Source organism: Harpia harpyja, chromosome 6, assembly GCF_026419915.1.
Source record: "Harpia harpyja isolate bHarHar1 chromosome 6, bHarHar1 primary haplotype, whole genome shotgun sequence".
Taxonomy (NCBI): Eukaryota; Metazoa; Chordata; class Aves; order Accipitriformes; family Accipitridae; genus Harpia; species Harpia harpyja.
Genome location: NC_068945.1, coordinates 70089307 through 70109977, shown reverse-complemented (window position 1 = coordinate 70109977; position 20671 = coordinate 70089307). Strand labels below are relative to the sequence as shown.

Below are 20671 nucleotides of genomic sequence, written 5' to 3'. Positions count from 1 at the left end.
AGAGCTCACAACCAGAGATACAGATGCTTTCAGAACAACAGAGTACGTGGCAGAATAGGATTCCAGAGACAACTGATGCCAGGTAAAAAAAACTAACAACAAACGGAACAAAGAAAATTAGCGTCCCATTGTAAACAGCAGGTTTCATTTTGTCATTTTGTTCTAACAGCAGCAAAACCTCTGGTAACAAAAAAATCAGTTGTTTATAATTTCTGAACACGATTCAGGCTGAGATCACTGCTTTGGGAAGAGCAAGAGAAGAAGAAAACCTGTTCCTTAAATGAGTGAAAACTGCAAGATGAGCTGCTATATGGCATCAAAAAAGTCAAGTATTACGTTGCAAAAATATCGAATGATCTTATTTATCAAGTATAATTAATCTGGCAGCCAGGATGCAGGACTTTCCTCTCGTGAAGTCTCAGGTGACATCAAATTGCACGGTCAGTATCACAGTACTTGCAAGACTTTGTGGCACCTCTTCCACCACGACTGGCAAACCACTTTGGTCTTTAACATTTGCAGGAATTAGGGGACTCTGCCATACAGCAGCTGTTTCCCCTACCAGAGAAACTGAACAACTGAAGAAAATGAGGCTTTTTCAGCTTTACTGTGATTATCATTGCAATAAGACAGTGCTTAGCACAATGGAAGGTGAAGTCTAGAAATAACTTACTAGTACATACTGATGAAAATGCTACTGAAGACAGATAAGAGCATCAGACAAGAAGTGCAGAGAAAGAGGTGTAACAACCAAAAAGCCCTAGCCCAGGCTCTACAGCCCCAGGCTATATTCTCAGGCACAGCTCTAACTGGGCAGGAGGGAAATCAAGGCCCTTTGTGGCTGGAAGGATTAAGCAGAGACTGAAGCATTAAGGAGCATGCAGTGTGGTGTAAACCTTTAGTGACTGGCACTAAGGTTTGCTCTAAGTTATGCCACTGATAAATAATGATTTCGATTACAGCTCACTGGCTAATTTTTGGAAGAATGATTTTGGGATGTCAGTGGACAACAATAAAGCCATTTAAATTTTTTTTTCCTTTAGATGTATTATTTAGGAATGTCCCTTAACTTTCATCCACCTTGCACACTGCACCATACCCAAAACCTTTCCACTGGCAAACCGGGATGCCTGAACTTTTTTGAATAGATGCTGAGGGGAACACTGTGGTTTTTTGCTGTTTTATTCTTTTCTTTTTCTTCTTTTTTTAAATAAATTCGTGCACCCACTGTTTTTCCATGCTGCTTGCCAGCTGCAGCTCTCTAAAAAGCAATAAGGGCAGCAAAGCCTTGGAACGCTTACAAAATTTATATCAGGCTTTGCTGAGGACCTATTACCCAGAAGAGTAACTGGGATTTTGTCTGCCATAATTGTTATGACTCAAGAGAAGCAGCAATAAATTGTATTTGTGTGTGGGAAAATTTTGTTAGAAGACTGGTGAAACTGTTGAATAAACTACAATCATGTTCCTTGATCACTTTCCTTCAAAGGACTACCTCACCTAAACTTTAATTTGAAGCTGGTGGATACAATTTTAGAGGACCTCATCAATTCGGGACAGCAAGGGAATACAAGCCCATGAACCCAACGCCCGATCTCCCCTGGTCTGAAGAGGGTACGTAACCACCCGCCTACTCGTAGTGCTGTCATCCCTGCACCCAGCATTAAAAGCCTGTAGTGAGCAACAGAAATAATTAATCCAAACCACTTGAGTTTTTATCTGCTATCAGATCACATCTCCACGGCTCCAAACTAGTTACACTTGATTTTTCTGCAGCACAGGGTTATTCTGACTGCAAGCCCTACAGCTGTGCTCTCCCCACAGTTTAATACCCAGGTACTGAACACAGGAGTTTGGATGCCTGAAAACAGTCATCCGATGTGATGATGGCAGGACAGCTGAACGGCTGCATCATCCAAAGTAACATATTTTTCCCACAGTCCAACCAGCCAAAGATAAATGTTCTATGATTCAAGAATTATTTAGTGTTGGCTAAACTGATCACTTTTTAACTGCTAATTGTGCAGAAAAGGCCCCCTCCTCACCAGCATGAAAGCACGTGGGCAAGGCTCTGCAGCAGCAGGGATGCCAGCAACAGCGGGATCACTGGACAAGCCGCTGCTCTCTTGTAATCCACCGTATCAACACCCAGCTGGGTAAAATCCTTGAACCAGAATGTTCTAGCAGAACCATTTCCCCTCAGTAAGGTATGCCTTGCTGGTTTTGGTCTTGTACAACAAATGTTTAATTGATGACTTGCTATTGATCACGGAGCTGTACATAGATATAAAAGTTAGGCTCGTTGTGCTCTGAGTGTCTGCTTCACCAGGTTTCTCACAATATCCAACTGTGTGTGTATAAATATACATGGAATAATACATATTGCAAATATATATCTATATACACACTCATCAGTATACATATTCAAACCTAAAATTATATATACCATATCGATATGGACAGATTCAAAATACTGCACATAAATGAGGAAGGACAGTGCCGAATATAACTTCTGTTTAGTCTTCACTGCTTTCTGACCAAGTATCTAAGCAAGCTGAGGTGTTTTTCAAAGGGTACAGCTGGGTTAAGTAAATCCATTTTCAGTAGACAATACATCCCGCTACAACCTTGGGTAAGAGTCTTTCCCTAGAGCACAGGGCTTACTCGGTGAGAAGGTAACGCAGCTCTCCCGCAGTCAGTGTGCCCCGAGATGCCACCATGAACAACCGCCATGGAGACACAGTGCTGGCACTGCATGTGGCATGGCCTGACCTGTGGAAAGGGCTTGGTCAAGTCACTGCATGCTGTACCTTACGGTCACCTGAAAAGAGAAAGCAGTCGGAGCGCCCAGCTGCCCTGCAGAGCATCGGGCAGCAGTCTGGGACGGCGAGGAAGAAAGCTCAGACAGCAACAGGGACTGAGAGAGGCCACGGACTACAGGCATGGGACCCTCCAACCTCAACATATCCACTGTGACTCCAGATAGATGGGAAGCTCAGACTTGCAAAGAGAAAGAAATTTATGCACAGTTTACCTATAAAATCATTTGAGCCAGGCAAGGAAACCATCATCTGACTCTGGATCTGTTCTGAACTGCAAACCCCAACATACCAAGCATGAGGAACTTTTTCTAGATCAGCTTGTTGGCTGGTGTGAAGACCAATCCTACGGGAGCGATGAGGTATAACTCAGAGCTTAAATTCCAAACGTGGAGGAATCATTCACTTGCACAAAAGCAAGAGAGCTCGTGCATTTCTACAAATCTAGTTAACTACTGGTAAAATGTCTTATCACAAAAGTAACTGGACACCAGTAATCAAATTAATAAACTAAGATAATGTGTCCCCCAGTAACTAAACTGTGGTTTTAGATCTGCTTACTGGATATGTTTAAATGTATTATTAAAGCTTTCATTTAAATTTATTGACTCAAAGCCAAAAGCTAACGAACAACAAGTTCAGAGTCTGCAACGAAAGGCACAGACACGTCCTTGCGTATCTCTCCGAAACATTTTAGGATGTTATTGCTGCCAACTGTTCCGTATCACTTTTCGGGTGGAGGTTACTGCTCCCCAAACCAAGGCATCATGAACAGATCAGGCGGGTACAGCTAATCAGTATTCTTGCAACATCGGCCAGCACGGATTGAGGTGATGTAAGGTGACCCCCGTCTATGACGTAACCTAACGCAAAGATCATTTATCTGTTTAACAAGGTGGCTGAAAATGTATCAAGCCAGAAGGATGATCAAATTGTGCTTGCTATGGACACCTCCCCTTAATCTCTTGATCCTAAATGGACTTGGTCATAATTGCAGCATGGTGGAACCTGCAAGCACCACAGTCAAGAACCATGAATGAGAACAGACTGGAAGAGAACTATTGCCACCTGGTATTTAATGGGACTGAAGCCCAATCATGGTCTTCAACCAGCTGCTGGAATAAGCTGAACTAATGTATTAGAAGAATGATTTTTCAGTTTTCATATTATCGTTTTTAAGCGTTTAAAGAATGCCTGAAGAGAACCTGATTTTCAGAAAAACTCTAGCACCAATCCTCTGAAAATTAAGACTTTAATGTGTCTCCAATTAGGAACTCAAAACCACTAATCATTTCTGATAATCCTGGCTAAGGGTGGGATTGATCTCCAAATAGCAAGCAGCATAACCAAAGCAGAAAGTGAGATTTTTCCTCCCAGCGCAACGTAACTTTAAATTATTATTTTAAATTACAAGGAGTGAGTGAGAAGACTTCCAGAACAACAGTACTGTGCCACAAAAGCACCTGCTTACCCAGTAATTGCAGCTGAGAGAAATCACAGCTATGTCAGCAGCATACAAGTGGCCCACAACCCTAGCACACAACTTCCAAGACGCACACAGTAATCTCATCCTGCTTTCTGCACTGCAACCTCCGTATCTGGTATTCCAGCAAAGCAAATCCTCAATTCTCCCTAAGAGCAAAAATGAAAATATGTTATCTTTGGGCACACAAAGATAACCTCGTGCTGTGGGTATGTCACCGTCGGATACTGATCCAGCAGAACAGACTGACTCTAATAGTGAAAACATTTTGTTCATCTCACTCCCCCCCCAACACCAGCTCTCAATACAGTTAAGAAAATTCAATATGCACTACATATATATCACAGTTAAAAATAAAGTATTTTTTAAGAAGACTGAAGTCTGGCTAGGATGCCTTTGCTCATAACAACAGATCTGTGTGAGGTACTTTTTAATACTCACAGGGTAAAGTCCCTCGTTATGCACAAGTGAGAATATATCTGAAAATAAGCTATTTGGCTACCTATGTGTCAAGCTTCATGCTTTTATTCCAAAGTGAATGATTTTCCAGCTTAGGTCTTGGACTAGTAAAATAAGCGGCATTTAACATTTGACAGGTGGATTTCAGCATACAGCTTACACACAAAAGCAGGCCCAGCTCTGTATCTAGACTACAGGGGTAGAGCATAAGCACTGGAGCACTGGTCGTGGCAATCTGCTGTTACCAGCCCGAGCCTGCTTCTGCAAGTGGCCCAACATCTACACCCGTATGATCTATGTGCACAAGTCCGGTCTGGGAACAAGCTCAATGCAGAGGCCAGCACCACTCAGTGCAGACCTGTGTCTGAAACTGGTACAGTCTTTACAGGAGTAGGTCCTTCAGCCTACGCAGAAGATCCTGTGTTCCAGAGTCAAGTACACACCTTCACCTGACCTTGCTCCCAGGCAGTTTGAAGTGCAGTCCATTTCTCCGTACTGTTTTACTCTACCATCCCAAGGCAGTGGTACGTGTCCCCCCCACCCTAACTTCTCCATGACCGACTACCTGGGGGCTAACAGCAGGAGTCCTGTGCTGGGGCCATTTCACTCTCCAATGTTGTCACTAGGTACAAAGTGCAAAAGTGTTGCTGTTCCTGCATCCATTAAAAACTTTAAAAACAGAACAAAACAAACAGAAAAGGATTTCCATAATAATTTGAAAATACATTAGTCTCCAAAAAGCCAGCAAACACCTGATAACCTGTTTGTGCCATATCTGCTCTTGTTCCTGCATGGCAGCAGTCCAGTGGATCATTATCCTCTTAGCTGGCAAACAACATGCTACCTTCTTTGCATACTCTCCAGCCAACGGAGGATGACATCTGGGAAGTTGAGTTTTGATGGCTCGGACAGAGGAGACCAAATGCTAACTGACCCAAGATCCTGCAGTGAACTGTCACGTCTCCAGAGGAGAGAGCACTGAGCAATTCACTGGAATGAAGAGACTTCCCATTTCTCAAGACAGTTCAGCATTACAGCAAGTTAGCTACTTGGCCTCTGGCTTGGGACAATGTCAATGACTTCCCTCCCACCCCACAAAAATGTAAAATAAAATCCCTCCCTGCTTCATCCCATTTAAAGTGTTTGCATCTTTTCCTCCTATGAAATGTTTCTGATAAGGCTTTATTGCTATACAAAAGCGGTGCAAATGCTGCCCAAAGACAGCTCCATCAGGAACTTTGGTCACACGACTGCGGGACTCTTGTGCACTGTCCAAGTCCCAGCGTTAGACCTGCTACCTTTCTGAAGAGAAGCTGAATACTGTGTGCAATAACACTAAGAAAATAGGACTGAACCCCAAATACAAAACAAAAACAAGGGAGAGAGGGAAGGGGACAAGGAACTAAAATTAGGCAGAAGGCTTGCTTGGGAAGAACCCCATCATTCCTGTGATGACTAACTGATCAATGCTACATTTAGACAATGCAAGTGTCTTTCAGAACAGATTGTTGGTGTTGAAACTACATGTCTGGTCCTGAATGCCAGCTCTCTCATCAATGCAGCATTTATTAAAAAATAAAATTAAAGTGAAAAAAAAAAAAAATTGACAAATTGCATCACCAGGTAGCAGCCTGGCCTGGATCACACACGTCCCATTGCATCTGTTTCATCAAGCAGGGCCATTTAATGTGGCTTCAGCACAGGGCAAGACTTCTTCTTTCCTAAAGAGAAACCCAAAGAGTAATATTAGAGAAATGTAACTGCTGGAACATACTCGCTCCTAAAGCTTACTTTCATCCTGGCTAGAAACTTTCCTCTTTAGTAGTATATGAGCCATCCTTCCTCTATTTTTGTTTCTTCTGCCTGCTAAAACATTATTAGCTTCCTAATAAGAACCTCCTCCAAGTCCTTTACAAAATACTGCATTCAAAAATCAGACTAGAAACTGAGAAGTCAGCTTTGACCGCTGATTATACAACATTAATTAATTTATTGAACCAGGAGTTTGGAACATGACCGTCAGGGTCCTGAGTCTATCAGAAGGCTCTGACCTGACCAGCCTTGTCCGGGGCCTCCCCCCGTCAGGCACCCTCCACCATCAGCCCGGGAGCTGGATGTAGGTCTTTGCCGGAGCTATGCCATATGCACGGCTTTGCGCCTTCCTGCCACCGCAGACCTGCTGACTTGACTCCACGGCTTGTCCTTGGACCCACCTCATCCCAGGACGAGGACGTGAATGGCCATCACTGGATGGGGTCCCATGGGACTGCGAACCTTGTCTGCAGGGTTTTTGCCCCCCCCCCCACTTTGCTGTCACCCTGTCAGCGCCTGCTGGTGCACGCAGGGCCCTGACAGTACCTGGAGTGCGGTGGAGAGAACAACGACCCGATGGGATACTTGGCTTCCTCCCCAGTAAGAGTTACACTAGCACTAGAATTTGTGTGAGACTGATTGTAAATTGTGGGCTCAAACACTAGGCAGTAGCTGTACTGGGGCAATATAAAGAGCAATAGTGCCGATAGCCAGGACAGATTTTAATGGAGTAGAGTTGAGTGGATCGGTTGCATGAAGCTCAAAGCACTGGTTAGAACTTCTTCCTCTCACCAAAAGTACCTAAGAGAAGAAGTTCTGGTAGGATGGCTCAGATGTCTGGCTTCAGCTAAGCACCATCATCTGAGATTCAATCTAACAGCAAGCTTGCTCCAGGAGGATTGAGACACCCGAGAGAGGCTGTCTTAGCTCAAGAAGAGCAGAAGCACGTCATTATTAATACACATCTCTCTGGCCAAAACCAGGAGCCAGAGCAAAACTGTGGAGATGATAGCACTAGATATGCAGGATTGGCTTCCATATTTAAAAAGACCTAAACTGTCACATTCACAAAAAATTATTAATATCATTTCTCCTTGAGATTACTTCCTAGTTCAGTTATCAAAACACATTTCTACATTCCTCATAATATTTTAAGTGTAAAAGTCTATCTGTTCACCTGAATGTACAACCCACACTGAGTATTTGTTATGCATGAGTAAGAAATGAGAAGTCCATTATCTTAATAAACCAGATGATTTGACAGCACTTCTGGGAAACAGAGAGATATGTGCAATATATCGCAGTAATAGCTCTACACTACCTACAGTATAATGCACTCCAAGACACTCTAGATGTACTATTCGTCTTTGACTTTACACTGCTCGTAGAATAACCGCATTCAGTGACATGGTAAAAACCAATTCTCCGTCACAGGCAGGTAAAGGAGAATTTTGACCATCTCACCTGTCTTTTGTGGCTGTTTCCGTGACAGCTGTGACAACAGCAGCGGTGTTCTGGTGCTCCTCTGAGTGCTGGGTCACGTTGTTCAGGGGTTTGGATGCTTTTGTTGTTCCGATGTCAGTGATGGCCAGCTTATCAATAACCATGCAGTCTGCATCACTGTGTGGGGAGAATTCAAGTTCACGTTAAATTGTCAATTAATAGGGCTTAAATTCCAATGGAGAAAAAAATATTCCTCCTCCTCTCCTAGCACAGGCCACAAAAATCCCATAAAGAAATAAGAACCGAAAATAAACTGCAATTAAAAAGCGTGTATGCATCCTGGAGGCTATGTTTCCTAAAAATCAACAAAACACCAAATACGCACAAGAACCAACAGCTCCTCAAGAAAGGCATTCCAATTTCCTGCAGCAAAATCCAGCCTAAGAGTTCCCCATGTATCCCCATTCCCTGCAAACCAGACATTTTACCACTCTCTGCAACTACCTCTGCTTGTGCACTCTCCTATGGACAAACACAGAAAAGAAGCAGCAGAAGGATGCAAATGTGAAGTACACTTGGCCAAGACTTTGCAAGTTTAGAGTGTCCAGAAAGTCAAGTTTACCACTGGGAGCAACAAACCAAAAGCAGACTGCTTGCCTTGTCAGTAACTGGTGACTGTCAGTACCAGTACACAGGACCACAGGACAGCCCGGGCTGAAAAGGGACCTCAGGAGATCCTCTGGTCCAGCCTTTCGCAGGAAAGGCAGCCTAGAGGAGTTCACCTCTCCCGGAATTGCCCTCCGTTACCCAACACCACACAGCAGATTTCCAAGTCCGCTGCTCCTTAAACTGCTGGTTTTGGCAAAGTGCATTTCTGATCTAATACAGGCACCTACATGGCTCGGCTCTACAGATTTTTCCCAAGTGGCACCTGATACTTCTGTGTGCACCTAGAAAAGACTTAAATTTAAGTACAGAACCTAAAATCCTGAGGAAGAAAAAAAAAGTTGATTGGATGTTCATGAGTGGTATCTTCAGAAGCCAAACACTTCAGTAATACATCAGACAACAGATTCCCATGCCTGAGGGATAACATTTTCAATGATGTCTCCCTACAACAAAGTAGAAGCTCAAATCCTGAAAAAGGAAAACAACCTGCTAGCACAAAACCTCCAAATCTTCTACATTTGTATTAAAAAGACCCATATTTCTAACTGGAGAAGTGATTTTTGTGAACATCCCTATTCTTTGCCTTCTAAGGCAGAGGACAAGCTTGCATTTGAATGATCTTCCTCACAGCTTTAACCCAGTCCCAGTTTCAAGAATGATTTCTTCTCCTTCTTTCAGAGAGCAAGCCTACAAAAATGGAAGGAAGGCTCAGTAGATGACTGAGCTGGAATCCTGTCACCAGCTGCCAGGGGAGTTTATAATGCATACATATAATCACAGTCTGGTAATTAAAGACATGTGATAGAGATTTTGAGATCAAGGTTCTTTTTCCGTAGCTACTTTTCTGTGTGCTCTTGAAAAAAATACATTAAAAATGGGGAATAATGAGATCAAAACATTTATCTTCCTAAAGGACTAACATGCTCTTAAAAAGAAATACTGTAAGTGCAAAAATATACCTTAGAGAAACTGCAGGGGATAGATGAGACAGCAGAGAATTGAACTAAGTTGCCAGAAATGTCATTAGAAAATGACTTCCCCCACAAGAAACTGGAGCTCATGAGATTTAAATTGCTCAAAGATAAACTTCTTAAATTCAATCACTAAAATTTCCATGACACAAGGATTCCGATGTTATGAAATCCTGAGGTTATCTGACCACTAAGGGGGCATGGAAATTTATCTCTCTTCAACAGGCTCACGGAAGAGCGAAGCCGGACATGCAAACTTCTGCAGAAGGACACTTACAGGCCAAACTAACAGGGTAAAACAAAACAAAGAGTTTGCGTGGAACACAGAATACTCTGACCCACGCAGGATGGTTCATAACAGTATCTAATTCTAGCCTAGAATAAACTCTAGTACCTGTAAATATTTTGGATTAGTATTCCTCTGGTCAGCTTATTTTTAGCAGCTAGCTGTGTCCCTTGAACGCCAGCCTGGAATGACCTTGCTGCCAGTGCAGTCGATCAAATGGTCCACCTCCATGTCACCCAACAGCCTGGTTACATGCTCCAAACCCTGACCGGGCTGAGGGCAGGGACGGAGAGCATGTCACCCGCAAAGAATATAACTGTTCTCTCATGAGGCTGGTTAAGGCAGGCTAAAGAAGAAGAGTTATCAGCAACAACGTCTGCATATACTGCAGACTCTTCTTAGTTAAGCTCTGCAAATGGATCTCTAATACCTCCCATTCCAGAAAGAATTAGGAATTTTTAAGCTCCAATTCAAAGCCACTTGTACAAATTTTCCAACAGCAAGCGTAAGTCTGTCCAGAGCTGTCTCTTTTTTCACAATGGACAAGCACTCAGCACAAACAACTTGTGAATGCCACCTACGGCCACGCCCACTGGGCTTTCCAACATGAGAGCTGGGACAATTTTCCTTTATGTTCACGAAGTTCAACATCATAGCCAAATTCTGCAACTTAACCACCAAGTTTGTAAATACTGCTCTGGAGGTCACTTGTAGCAGAGACTCCTCTCTTTCTACAAGCACTGCAATGCTTTCTGAGATATCTAACCACCCCCAGTGCACAAGCTGAACATTCAAACTCTTCAGTCTTAGAAGATAGGACCTGCATTATTAGGCCCAGCCATCTTCACCTGTAGAAGGTTTGAACACAGTTTGCATAAAATAAGTTGAAGATGTCTCCTCCTAAGCACTGGCTGGTTGGTTTGGGACTCCTCACCTGGGTGCCTGGTGAATATCGGGCTTAGCAGACCTGATCAAGTTTGCTTCACCATAGGTATAACACAGCCGAGCTCAAAGCATCCTGAACAGGACAGTCTCTACTTGACCTTCATGCAACAGGGCTTGTGCAGAACTTTAAGAAGTTCTGAGGGTCTAAAGAAACTTTATGGCAGCAGTGGACTATTGCCTTGTGTCTTGCAAAGTGAAGAAAGCGGGCAATTAATCAGCTGGGAATCTCCGGGAGGTATAAATACCTGTGTGCTGTTACAGTCACCAGCAAGGAATACCTCCTGCCGGAGCCAACTTCAGAACATGGAATTTGGTGAGTTTTGGCCATAGTCACTTGAGGGTGATGAACTGAGGAATACCCTCCAATGGCACATTTCCCAGACTGCTTTGAAGCATGGCAGGGGATCGTAAAGATGATGAAAGGGAAACAAGTCAGTAATTCTCGTTTACTCTTCCTGATGTGTTACCTGATGTATTTAATATCTTAAACATCACCTATGGTTTGCCTTTTAAGGCAGCAAGTTCCTTGAGGCAGGTACAATCACATCTCCTCTGGGTGATGCATACTGCCAAGCACTCAGATTTCACTTAGAATAATTATGTGATGAATTACAATAACAATTTCAAGCTAAGAAGTATTTAAAATACTACTTCTTCAAAAGCTGTTATTTTACATTAACTGATGTGTACATGTACTAGACAAGGAAGGTTACCGAAACACTTCTGGTCAAAGTCACCGGTGTCTGTGCAAAATATACGCACACACATATGTACAGGTGTACCACCTCGCCACTGGGAAACATGAACAGGTTTTCTGTTTAACACCAACAATCAGGAGAGAAGGTAGACAGTATTACATCTGGTTTCAAGAAGGCTTCCAGTGACCTTTCCCAAATGCACACACATTGCTTTAGACAAGGGACTTCAGAAAATGAACTTTGGCTTCTAGCTGCCTCTGGGGAAGGTTCCACCTTCTGCTGGAAGCCCAACAAAGATGAGCCTACACAGGGCGTAGGACTTGCTCATCCTGCACATATGTGAATGCTTTGCAGAGATTTGCTTTTCACGTGCTAATGAAAACTCGCAGCTCTCTCAAGTAATGAGTTCAACTCCATCAACTTCTTAGGGAAAAATCTGCCATAAAGACAGCATGGAGTTCTCAGCTTTTACTACATGTAATATAATACATGAAAACAAGAAATATTGTATATCCTCATTCCAGACCTTAGGTGCTACAAAATGGTTGTTCATTCTTTTTTGCCCTAATGCCCAAATCTTGAAAATGCAAAGCTTCCTCAAGCTAACAATACAACTGTTTTCCTTGAAGTGCAATTTCTTCTTAGAAAAGCAGGGTTCAACAAAGTTCATACTTCATAACCACTGAAGCTGTCATAAAACCATTCTATATCAAAACTGATACCCAGTTAAAATAAAGTGATATGGTGTTCTATTTATGAAGATGAAAATGTCAGGAGCTCACTTAACTTCTGATAACAATTCAGTTCTTCCTGTAGATTTCCACCAGCTTTACAGAGAAAATACTTCGGTATTGCAATTTTTTTGAACACCTCTCTTGCTCAGTGTCACTGTGCAAACTTCTTTTTAACACCCATTTTGACAGCACTACTGCAAAACACATCACACACTCACCCTGTCTTTCCACTGGTCTATTTACTGAGAGCCTCTCGGATCCAGCAAGACAAATTAAGCTATAACAGGTTTGCTGGTGGTTCAAATAAGCCAAGCTGACTCTGAATTGGAGTGCCAGATGGAAATCCACATGCTACAGCACCTAAAGCAGCTCTTCCCGACGCTAAGTGCAATACTGATCTACATCTCATTGCCAAAGGGTCTATAAAGAATTCATGCTGTAGTCCCAAACGATCGAAGAGCTTTAGGTATTTTGGTAAAGAATGATTTGATACTGAATGAAACAGCCTTAGAGTTCAATTCTACCCACCTCTGAAGCTCACTACTGTGGCTCCTGGGATACACTTTAGATATCCTCTAGTCTCTTTGGTAAACAATTAGTATCATAGACAACAAAACACCGTGAAGACACACTAGGAAAAACAGTTGTACTATAAACAAAGAAGCAAGACATGTATAAAAAGCGTACCTAAACAAGTCTCATGCTGAGCCCACAAGCAAGTCCTTAAAAACCAGGCTCTGCAACAACCAACCACAAGACAAAGTAAGAGATGCAAGGGCAGCCATGCTACACATGTACTTCTCAACACACTCCCAAAGTATTTCTTGGCTGTTAATTAGACAAAGCCACACAGCATGAGAGGTCTGGCTTCCAAATTTACATGCAATCTTCATTAAAAAGGCCAACACTTATGTCAGCTTTGAAGGTCCCGTCTATGCCAATTATTGCACTAAGCATTCACCTTTGATTGGAAAAGTTTTCTGGTGAAGTGGGACCTCAGGTTAGTCACTTTTATGTTTCTTTCTGAATAAATGTACACCGATATGCGTCTAAATTTTACAAAAATGGTGGCATCATGCTCCATGCCCCATTTCCCACAGCATGCTCGTTTCCCTTCAGCATCTGTCCAAAGCATTCCAGGAACTCTTCGCAGTTGGGCAGCAAAAGGAGATAGAGGCAAGACGACCGTTTCTCACGCTGATGCTTCATGCTCGTCACATGCAATGGTGAACCCAAACGTCATGCAAGATGAACAGTCAGCAGGCACAGAAAAGAAACATGTATCCCAGAAACGGGAGAGCTCAAAACATCCACTGTGACAACGTCACTCCATTCAGCTTGGGAAACTGGAGGATTTTCTCTGCCGCGTGTAAGCGGGCACTGCACCAAATCTCCTTGCTCAGTGACAGCCAATGCCAAGGGCCACCCTGCGCAAGCGCCTGGCCCGGACCCCCGGGGTACGGAGCCCCCAGCCCCCACGCCCAGAGCAACAGGAGGAACCACTGCCAGCTGCTATTTCTGAGCTATTTCAGCAATTTAGGGTTGTCACTGCTGTCAGAACGAAAGTTAAGTACTTTCACCCCAGAACTGTGTATGATCAGAAACAAGGGGAGACTTCTACAGCGATTTTACAGAAACTGTAATACAGAAACTGTAATGCAGAAACTGAAGAAATTTCTGCAAAAGCAGAAATTGCTAGTGTTGTCTCATTTTCACCTCAGTTCTAAGGAAACCGCTGCAGCATCTACAGTGTCTGCCTGCAAAGCTGAAGAATGCACTAAATGAGAGTTGGTATCATACAGACACAGAAGAAATATATTTGTTTTTAACAGGCAGCAACCACTATTTTCAGATGGATTCCAGTCTCCCCTCTAAACTTTCTTTTTCAGTTGCTTATCCAAGCTAGTCGGGTGAGGAGGCACTAGGGAAAAGGGACAGTTAACATATCCAACCATTAAAAAAAAAGAAAAAAAAAAAAGAAAAAAGAAAAGATTAGATGGGGAAAAAAAGCATTTTAGGTAAAGTTAATAAACGGGAAGAGAAATTAAAAGTTGCAAACATCCCAAGCCCACTATCACCATACACAGCAAAAGCTGGATTTTTTTTTTTAGCTGGTTTTTTTTTAGCTGGATTTTTTAAGTGCAGCTCATCTTTTAAAGAGCTCCTTAGAAACCTTATTTGAACAACTCAGCAGCAAAATACTTCAGATAAGCTTTTGCATTTCTTCTTTCTGATTTTCAAAAGCTGAGTTAATATCATACCATTAAAAATTAAGCACACAGACACAGAAATGCAAGTCATTTCCCACAAGAAGTACTGCTCACATTGCATACACTTTTGCATCCATTATTCTGCTTTCCCCATTAAATGCAAGTCTCATGACTGTTCTGCTACACATAGATCGATAGACACGAGCAACATGGAGCTGCCCGGGTTAACACTGCTGCACAGCCCTCACATTTCACCTATCTCATTCATCGATTGCTCCTACAACTTCAGCAAAGCCTTGCAGAAATTTCTGAGACCTTCACAGCTTGCGTTTGCTCTGAACAGCTTTGAGAATGCTCAAACAGTCAAATACTGGCATGGACTACACCTCTCAGATCACTCATTAACAGCTGGAATATTACTACATTTTTCTAGCAAAACGTACAGCCTGATAGCACGTAGTGTGAGATAAATGCAATACGTACTTGCCTACTTATGAAAGAGGCAGAAAACTTTCAAAAGTTTGTTAAAATTACATTTTTAATTATTAAAATAGTAAGTTATGTAAGTACGTGTTGTAATTACAACTATTTCAAAATACCACGCAGCTTACAATTTTGAAAGCCTTTAGTCTCTGGAGACTGCAGGCACATGCTGAGCTGCATTTCCTGAACCTCCTGCTCAGAGAAGTCAGGACGGTATTTCTCTTCATCAGGTGACTGTGCTTTCTAGATCTGAAAGTTTACATGTTTGCTGTAACATACTCCTCTTCAAATGAAACAGTTATGAGACATGCTTATTACAGTGAATTTCTCTTTTTGTCTCCGATCTCATCTAGAAATTACAGCAAAGTCTTGCTAGCTTGCACAGTGACTGGGAAAATTAATTTAAATGGATGAATTCTAGAAAATAATCAGTAAAAAACCCCACAATTTAAAATGGAAAGAAAACATTGGGGAAAAAATAAGTGTTTGGTAAAAAAAAAAAAAGCCTTTGGAAAATACATCAACCATTATTTTATGGCGTATTACAACATGCAGGTAAAATATTTGTTAGTGCTGTTGTGAGAAAGAGTCAAAGAGACTTGAGCACTACCCCACCTAACAGGCAGCAACTCTAGCAGTGTGTGCACTAGCAAACAGCAGTCAGCAAGGCTTTCCTATAGTCATCCTGACTAGAGCATGAACTTTCCCTTTAAAATAATAAAAAAAATCCTATTTGCAGAAAGAGCTCACAAACAGGTGGAATGGCAGAAGCTCAAGGACACGATGCATGAAACTACTAAACACTCTATTTGCTTTTTAATGGTTCATCAATGGCTATGTTGACTGTGTGCATACTTTCACAAAGGACTATACACAACCTCAAATTCAGGTTTTCGAAATAAAATTTCTAGGATCTGTTTTAACTGATTGTGAAAAGATGAGCTTTCCCAGTCCAATGGTCCAACAGCTCTTTTTTCCAGCCCAGTATGAAGTAACTAATGGGAGAAACTACTTGTCAGGTGGATGTTTGGAACCCTGAGAAGGTCACCGTCATACATACCCTCTGACTGCAGGTCTAAATACTCTGAGCAACACCCACAGCAAGAGAGAAAGGCAGCAAGAGAGGCAGAAATAGAAAGAAAGCAAAGAAAGGAAGAAAAAGAAAACAGTAAAGATTGCTGAAAAAACAGACAAAAGAATTAACTTTGCAACTGTATCCTCAAGCGGTGCTCCTGCCAGGAGAATATGCAGGAACATTGAAAAGCTATTTCAAAGAGTATAATCACTGAACACATAATTTTCCACGTAAAATTCAGATCAATATACAAAAAAAGCAGAAGATTGGATACACTGTAAAAAGCATCTTTCTCAAGACTAACACATACTCTCTGAAGTTATCAAAGAGCGAGATTTAGCAATACTGGAAGCTCTTTAGTCAGAGAACTTCTGCAAAACTACTTATTTTTTCACAAGAAACCACTATATAGAAGTAGATATGGGAAAGGAAGTTAGCTAAATACATTTAAAGTAGAGAAATTAGCTAAATACATCTGAAACACCTTCTTTTGTATCATGTTTAAGGTAGCCAATATTCTTAGTCAGAGTTTAAGCAGAACTGCCATGAGGGACGTTCTACCAAGCCATGCAAGAACAAATCATTAGCCTTCCAGAGTTTAAATTTTGGGGCAGTACGGGCAGGCAGAGAAGCATCAGCAGTTGAGAAGATGATCATGGAGGGTATTTAGAGGCATGTACTGTAACATCTGGAGGCATGTACTGTAAGATCTGGAGCCTTCACGACCCTAGTGATTGTAGAATCCACAGAGTCCTTCTGTAGCTCCAAGGAGTATTAAAGATCCCCACTGTAGACTTCAGTATTGCAGGGAGGGGAAAAAAGGAGAAGACCTGTTTCTACAGAAATAGGAATGCGGTTCGGTAAAAGTTTAGCACTTTTGGGCAAGTGCTTGTGGAAAGTCATCAAGAACCACATACTCAACCCAAAATACTCAAACTTTCAGGATTTTTCATTTCCTTGGCATCATTAAGGAACATGGTAAGAAATGAATATATTCACTACAGGCCATTTGAGTTTAACTGCATCTGTTCCAACAGAAGGCAGATTGGTTTGGGAGAGCTGGGGATACCAGGAAGTTTCCATTATTGTCACTGGTCAAGATGGCAATTCATACACTGGGAGAAACCTGGCTACGAAACAGATCTGAACAGCTGAAATCACAATCTATGTCACAGGTTTCTGTCTTCCCACAGCTTCTATTTTGATTTTTGGCTGTGGTTATAGCTGTGGAAAGCTACAGCCACCTTTAAAGTGGAGACTGTGGTTATTCAAGTATTTACTTTCTTTGCCAAAATGGAATTAGTTTTGTAGAACTACAGTCATGCAAAACCAAGCAGGTTCTGGAAGCCTTGTCCTTATTGAAAGTGCTCGAGATATATACACTTATTTAGAGAGAAAAACATGTTCAAAATTACACTGCCTGAAACACCAGTATAGCCCACAACATCTAACCAGCCAAATCAGAAAAAAAAATTTTAAAAAAATCCTACCTGCTAGGAAATAAATGGAAGACCTAAGAACATGCCAAATAAGATTTACACTGCTACTGTGAATCCAGACAGTCACATGTGTAATACTACTCTACTTACACCATGCATTCAGAGAGGAAAAACATCTGGAGCACAGAGTTTGTTTTAGATACACATGCCAATGGATTTAATTAGATATAATTCAAGTACACTGAAAACTGAAAAAGGAGATGCTGCTTTTAGCACAGCAGGCAGTATTCTTATTTTCCTCATCTTTCATTTTTCATGAAGCCAGTCTGCTTGGCCATGCCATCCCTATGCATACAAACTAACGCCATTTATCAAAACAGCTCTTCAGATGCAATCACTGCAAGCAAAGAAATCTCAGGGATCTTACTTATTTCAAGTATGAAGAGTAAAGGCCATTTGAGGTGGACATAAAAAATAAAACCCAGTCATGTTATTAAAAACTCAATTCAGAGTTGCCTAACCAAACGTACCTTTGGTTAACTGCCTCCCATATTTTTACTTAGTCCTGTAATCCCACTTGTCTTCTGAGCCACTGCTTTTTAACTCCTAGTAGCTATTTGCTGGAGTGTGTACACATACCAAGCAGCTCACGTTGACTATCCAAAAAAGTCACATAACCACAACATTATAAAAAGTAAATGCCTGTTCCTGAGTCAGATGCATAAAATACAGTGACTCCAACTAGTTAAATCATACCCTACATACTTGTAAGGAATATGAGGAAAAAACCCAAATATCTTAAAATTCGGTAATATTTCCGGATGCACCAAAGTGAACTAGATGCTAACTGTTTTGAAAATCAGCTTCCCCCCTCAAATGATTAATGTAGGCTAGATTCGAGCACATGCAATTCCAACCAAACTCCTGCCCAAAAGCTAACAAATCTCAGGATCTGCTATATCTTTTTCTGGTATTTTGCATTTTTTATCATTTATCGCCTATACTTTGACAATGTACTATTTTGACAGTGAGGGGAAAATGATAGCTTGAGTCATTTAAATCTTCCCCCCTGCAAGACTACACACTGATGCCACGTCAGACCTCGCACTTGCCATCAGTGAGGCTTTGCTCACTCTTCTGTGCGATCTGACCTGGCACCCCGGCATGAGCCTGGGCCCGGATCTCTTGTGCAGCCAGGCAGACAGACGGGCGATGCTTCTGTGACACGGCTCAGTGACTAAAATGAGCCACACACGTTTCTTAAAATAAACCCATTATAAACATTTTCTTAGAACAAAACCCCTGTGACAAGAAAGCTGTAAAACATTCTCCTCACACAGGACATTTGGAACCATGGTGTCTAAAAGGGAAAAGTAATATATTAACCCCTAGCAACACAAGGGGTAAAACCAGGGCAGAGCAAGACCCCAGCCCAAGGAGATTCCTTTCGCACCTGGTGAAAACAGCCTTCTCATTTTTAGCATCCATAGTCAGCTTGATGGTTTCCTGGCCTGAGCCTGTGCTGATGGTTTCTGTGACGATATCAGCTTTATCCTCCTCCTCGTCGCTGTCAGAGCCTCCAGAGGAGCTGCTGTCTGAGGCCACCAGCGGTGCTTTCCTCGTGACGCAGACGTTCCAAACACAGGGAGAGGCAGCGCTGACTAAGAAAAGTAAATAATTCACATTGCAAAATTAACAAAACCACAGGAACAACTCCCCAGGTACAACCCCGAATAAGTAGGGTGGTGTAAAATGGAGTGTTTACAATTATTGCAAATTTTGAGATGATGGTTTCTGTGCAGATCCCACAGCATGCAATATTATTTTTGCACGTGAGAAAAAACCCAACCCCACAAATCAGTGTTCTCCACCTGCCACCTCATGTCTGTGTTTAATACACGTAACAGAGGAGACTATTTTCTTCACTTGTGGAACAGTGATAACTCTGAACAGAGGATTAAGGCAGTCCCTGGGGTCTCTGCTAACTTAAATTAACTCTGAGAACTTGTTGTGGTATAATTTAAGCAGCTATACTTTTTGAAGTGTTCATTGGTTTCCATTCCACATACAAGCCTAGCAAGAAAAGCCTCTCATGAAAGTGGCATAGAAGTGTTGTAGTCTCAGAGAGTGGTTTTCTTTCTGAAGTTCGTACCTGCTCACACAGCTTGATGTAATGCACAGTGCCTGACTGAAGATCACTACCCAGGTAGGCTTAAACAATGTGCAATACATAAAGCAGTCATCACAGCCAGTCTGAGCTCTACTGAACTGAACCTCTGGCTCCACTGGGAGAGTATACCAGAAAATGCATGTGGCAGAAAAAGATACCGTGCTCTCCCTTCCAGTATTAGCCACCTTTCAGTGGTTACTACAGACAAAAGTTTAATTTAGTTCCATCAAAGTCCTTTGTTAAATTTTATTTTTCTTTGCTCAGAAAGGAGGGAAAGAAGTCAGACTGAGGCTAACCAACTAGCTCAGCACAATTACCAATAGTATAACCTACCCCATCCTTTTAATTTTTGGCAAGTAATTTTATAATCAAGCATACAGTTAGAATAGGGCTTTTGAACAGTTTACAAATGATTGTCTCTGCGACATCAACTCTCACTAACTTAAATTTCATCCTTTTCTCGCTGAATAATATTATCCCAACAAGCATTCAGGATTTCTGAGTTACTCTTTTAATAGACTGATCTCTGTATGAAAGAGAGCCTTCAAGGAAGATAAGGCAGATGACACTGGAGGGAAGTTATCCCTAGCAGACTTGGTACGCTCTGCAAAATTCCAAACAGCTTAAATAATACATCTGTTTTGTCTTGTAACATTCTCACTTACAGTTTTTGTCCTGACTCTGCTTCGGGTTTCCATCTGAATCGTTGCTTTCTGTATCGACAGGAGAACTGCATCGTGGACCTGATTCTGAGCTAAAGTAGGGGAAGAAAAAGTCTTGAGAATGAAGTACAGATATCTTGGTTGTGCTTCCAAATATTCCCAAGAGAAGAAATCATTAGGGCTTTTAACTTCTAAAAAACGTATTCATTTACTTATTTTATACTCCTAGTGTAGCAGCAGTGATGATACATAAAGTATTCCTGTATCATAAGACATGAATGCTAACACCAGCTAGAAGCACTGGAAGGCAAAG

General features: G+C 41.9%; 1 protein-coding gene across 4 annotated transcripts in view; it reads right to left on the bottom strand.

Moving 5' to 3' along the window:
- Positions 1-4805: 4805 nt before the first annotated feature.
- The window catches only part of PPP6R2 (protein phosphatase 6 regulatory subunit 2), a 109683-nt gene continuing 93817 nt past the window's right edge, over positions 4806-20671 (bottom strand). For 3 of the 4 annotated variants that reach the window (XM_052790366.1, XM_052790368.1, XM_052790365.1), the window contains 5 exons: positions 20362-20450; positions 18980-19187; positions 16073-16096; positions 8038-8193; positions 4806-6482 (listed from right to left, as the gene is read on the bottom strand). In XM_052790366.1, coding sequence (XP_052646326.1) covers positions 6431-6482; positions 8038-8193; positions 16073-16096; positions 18980-19187; positions 20362-20450 — 529 coding nt within the window. In that variant the 3' untranslated portion in view covers positions 4806-6430. The remainder of the gene's footprint in view (positions 6483-8037; positions 8194-16072; positions 16097-18979; positions 19188-20361; positions 20451-20671) is intronic. The other variant, XM_052790369.1, reaches the window with a different exon arrangement.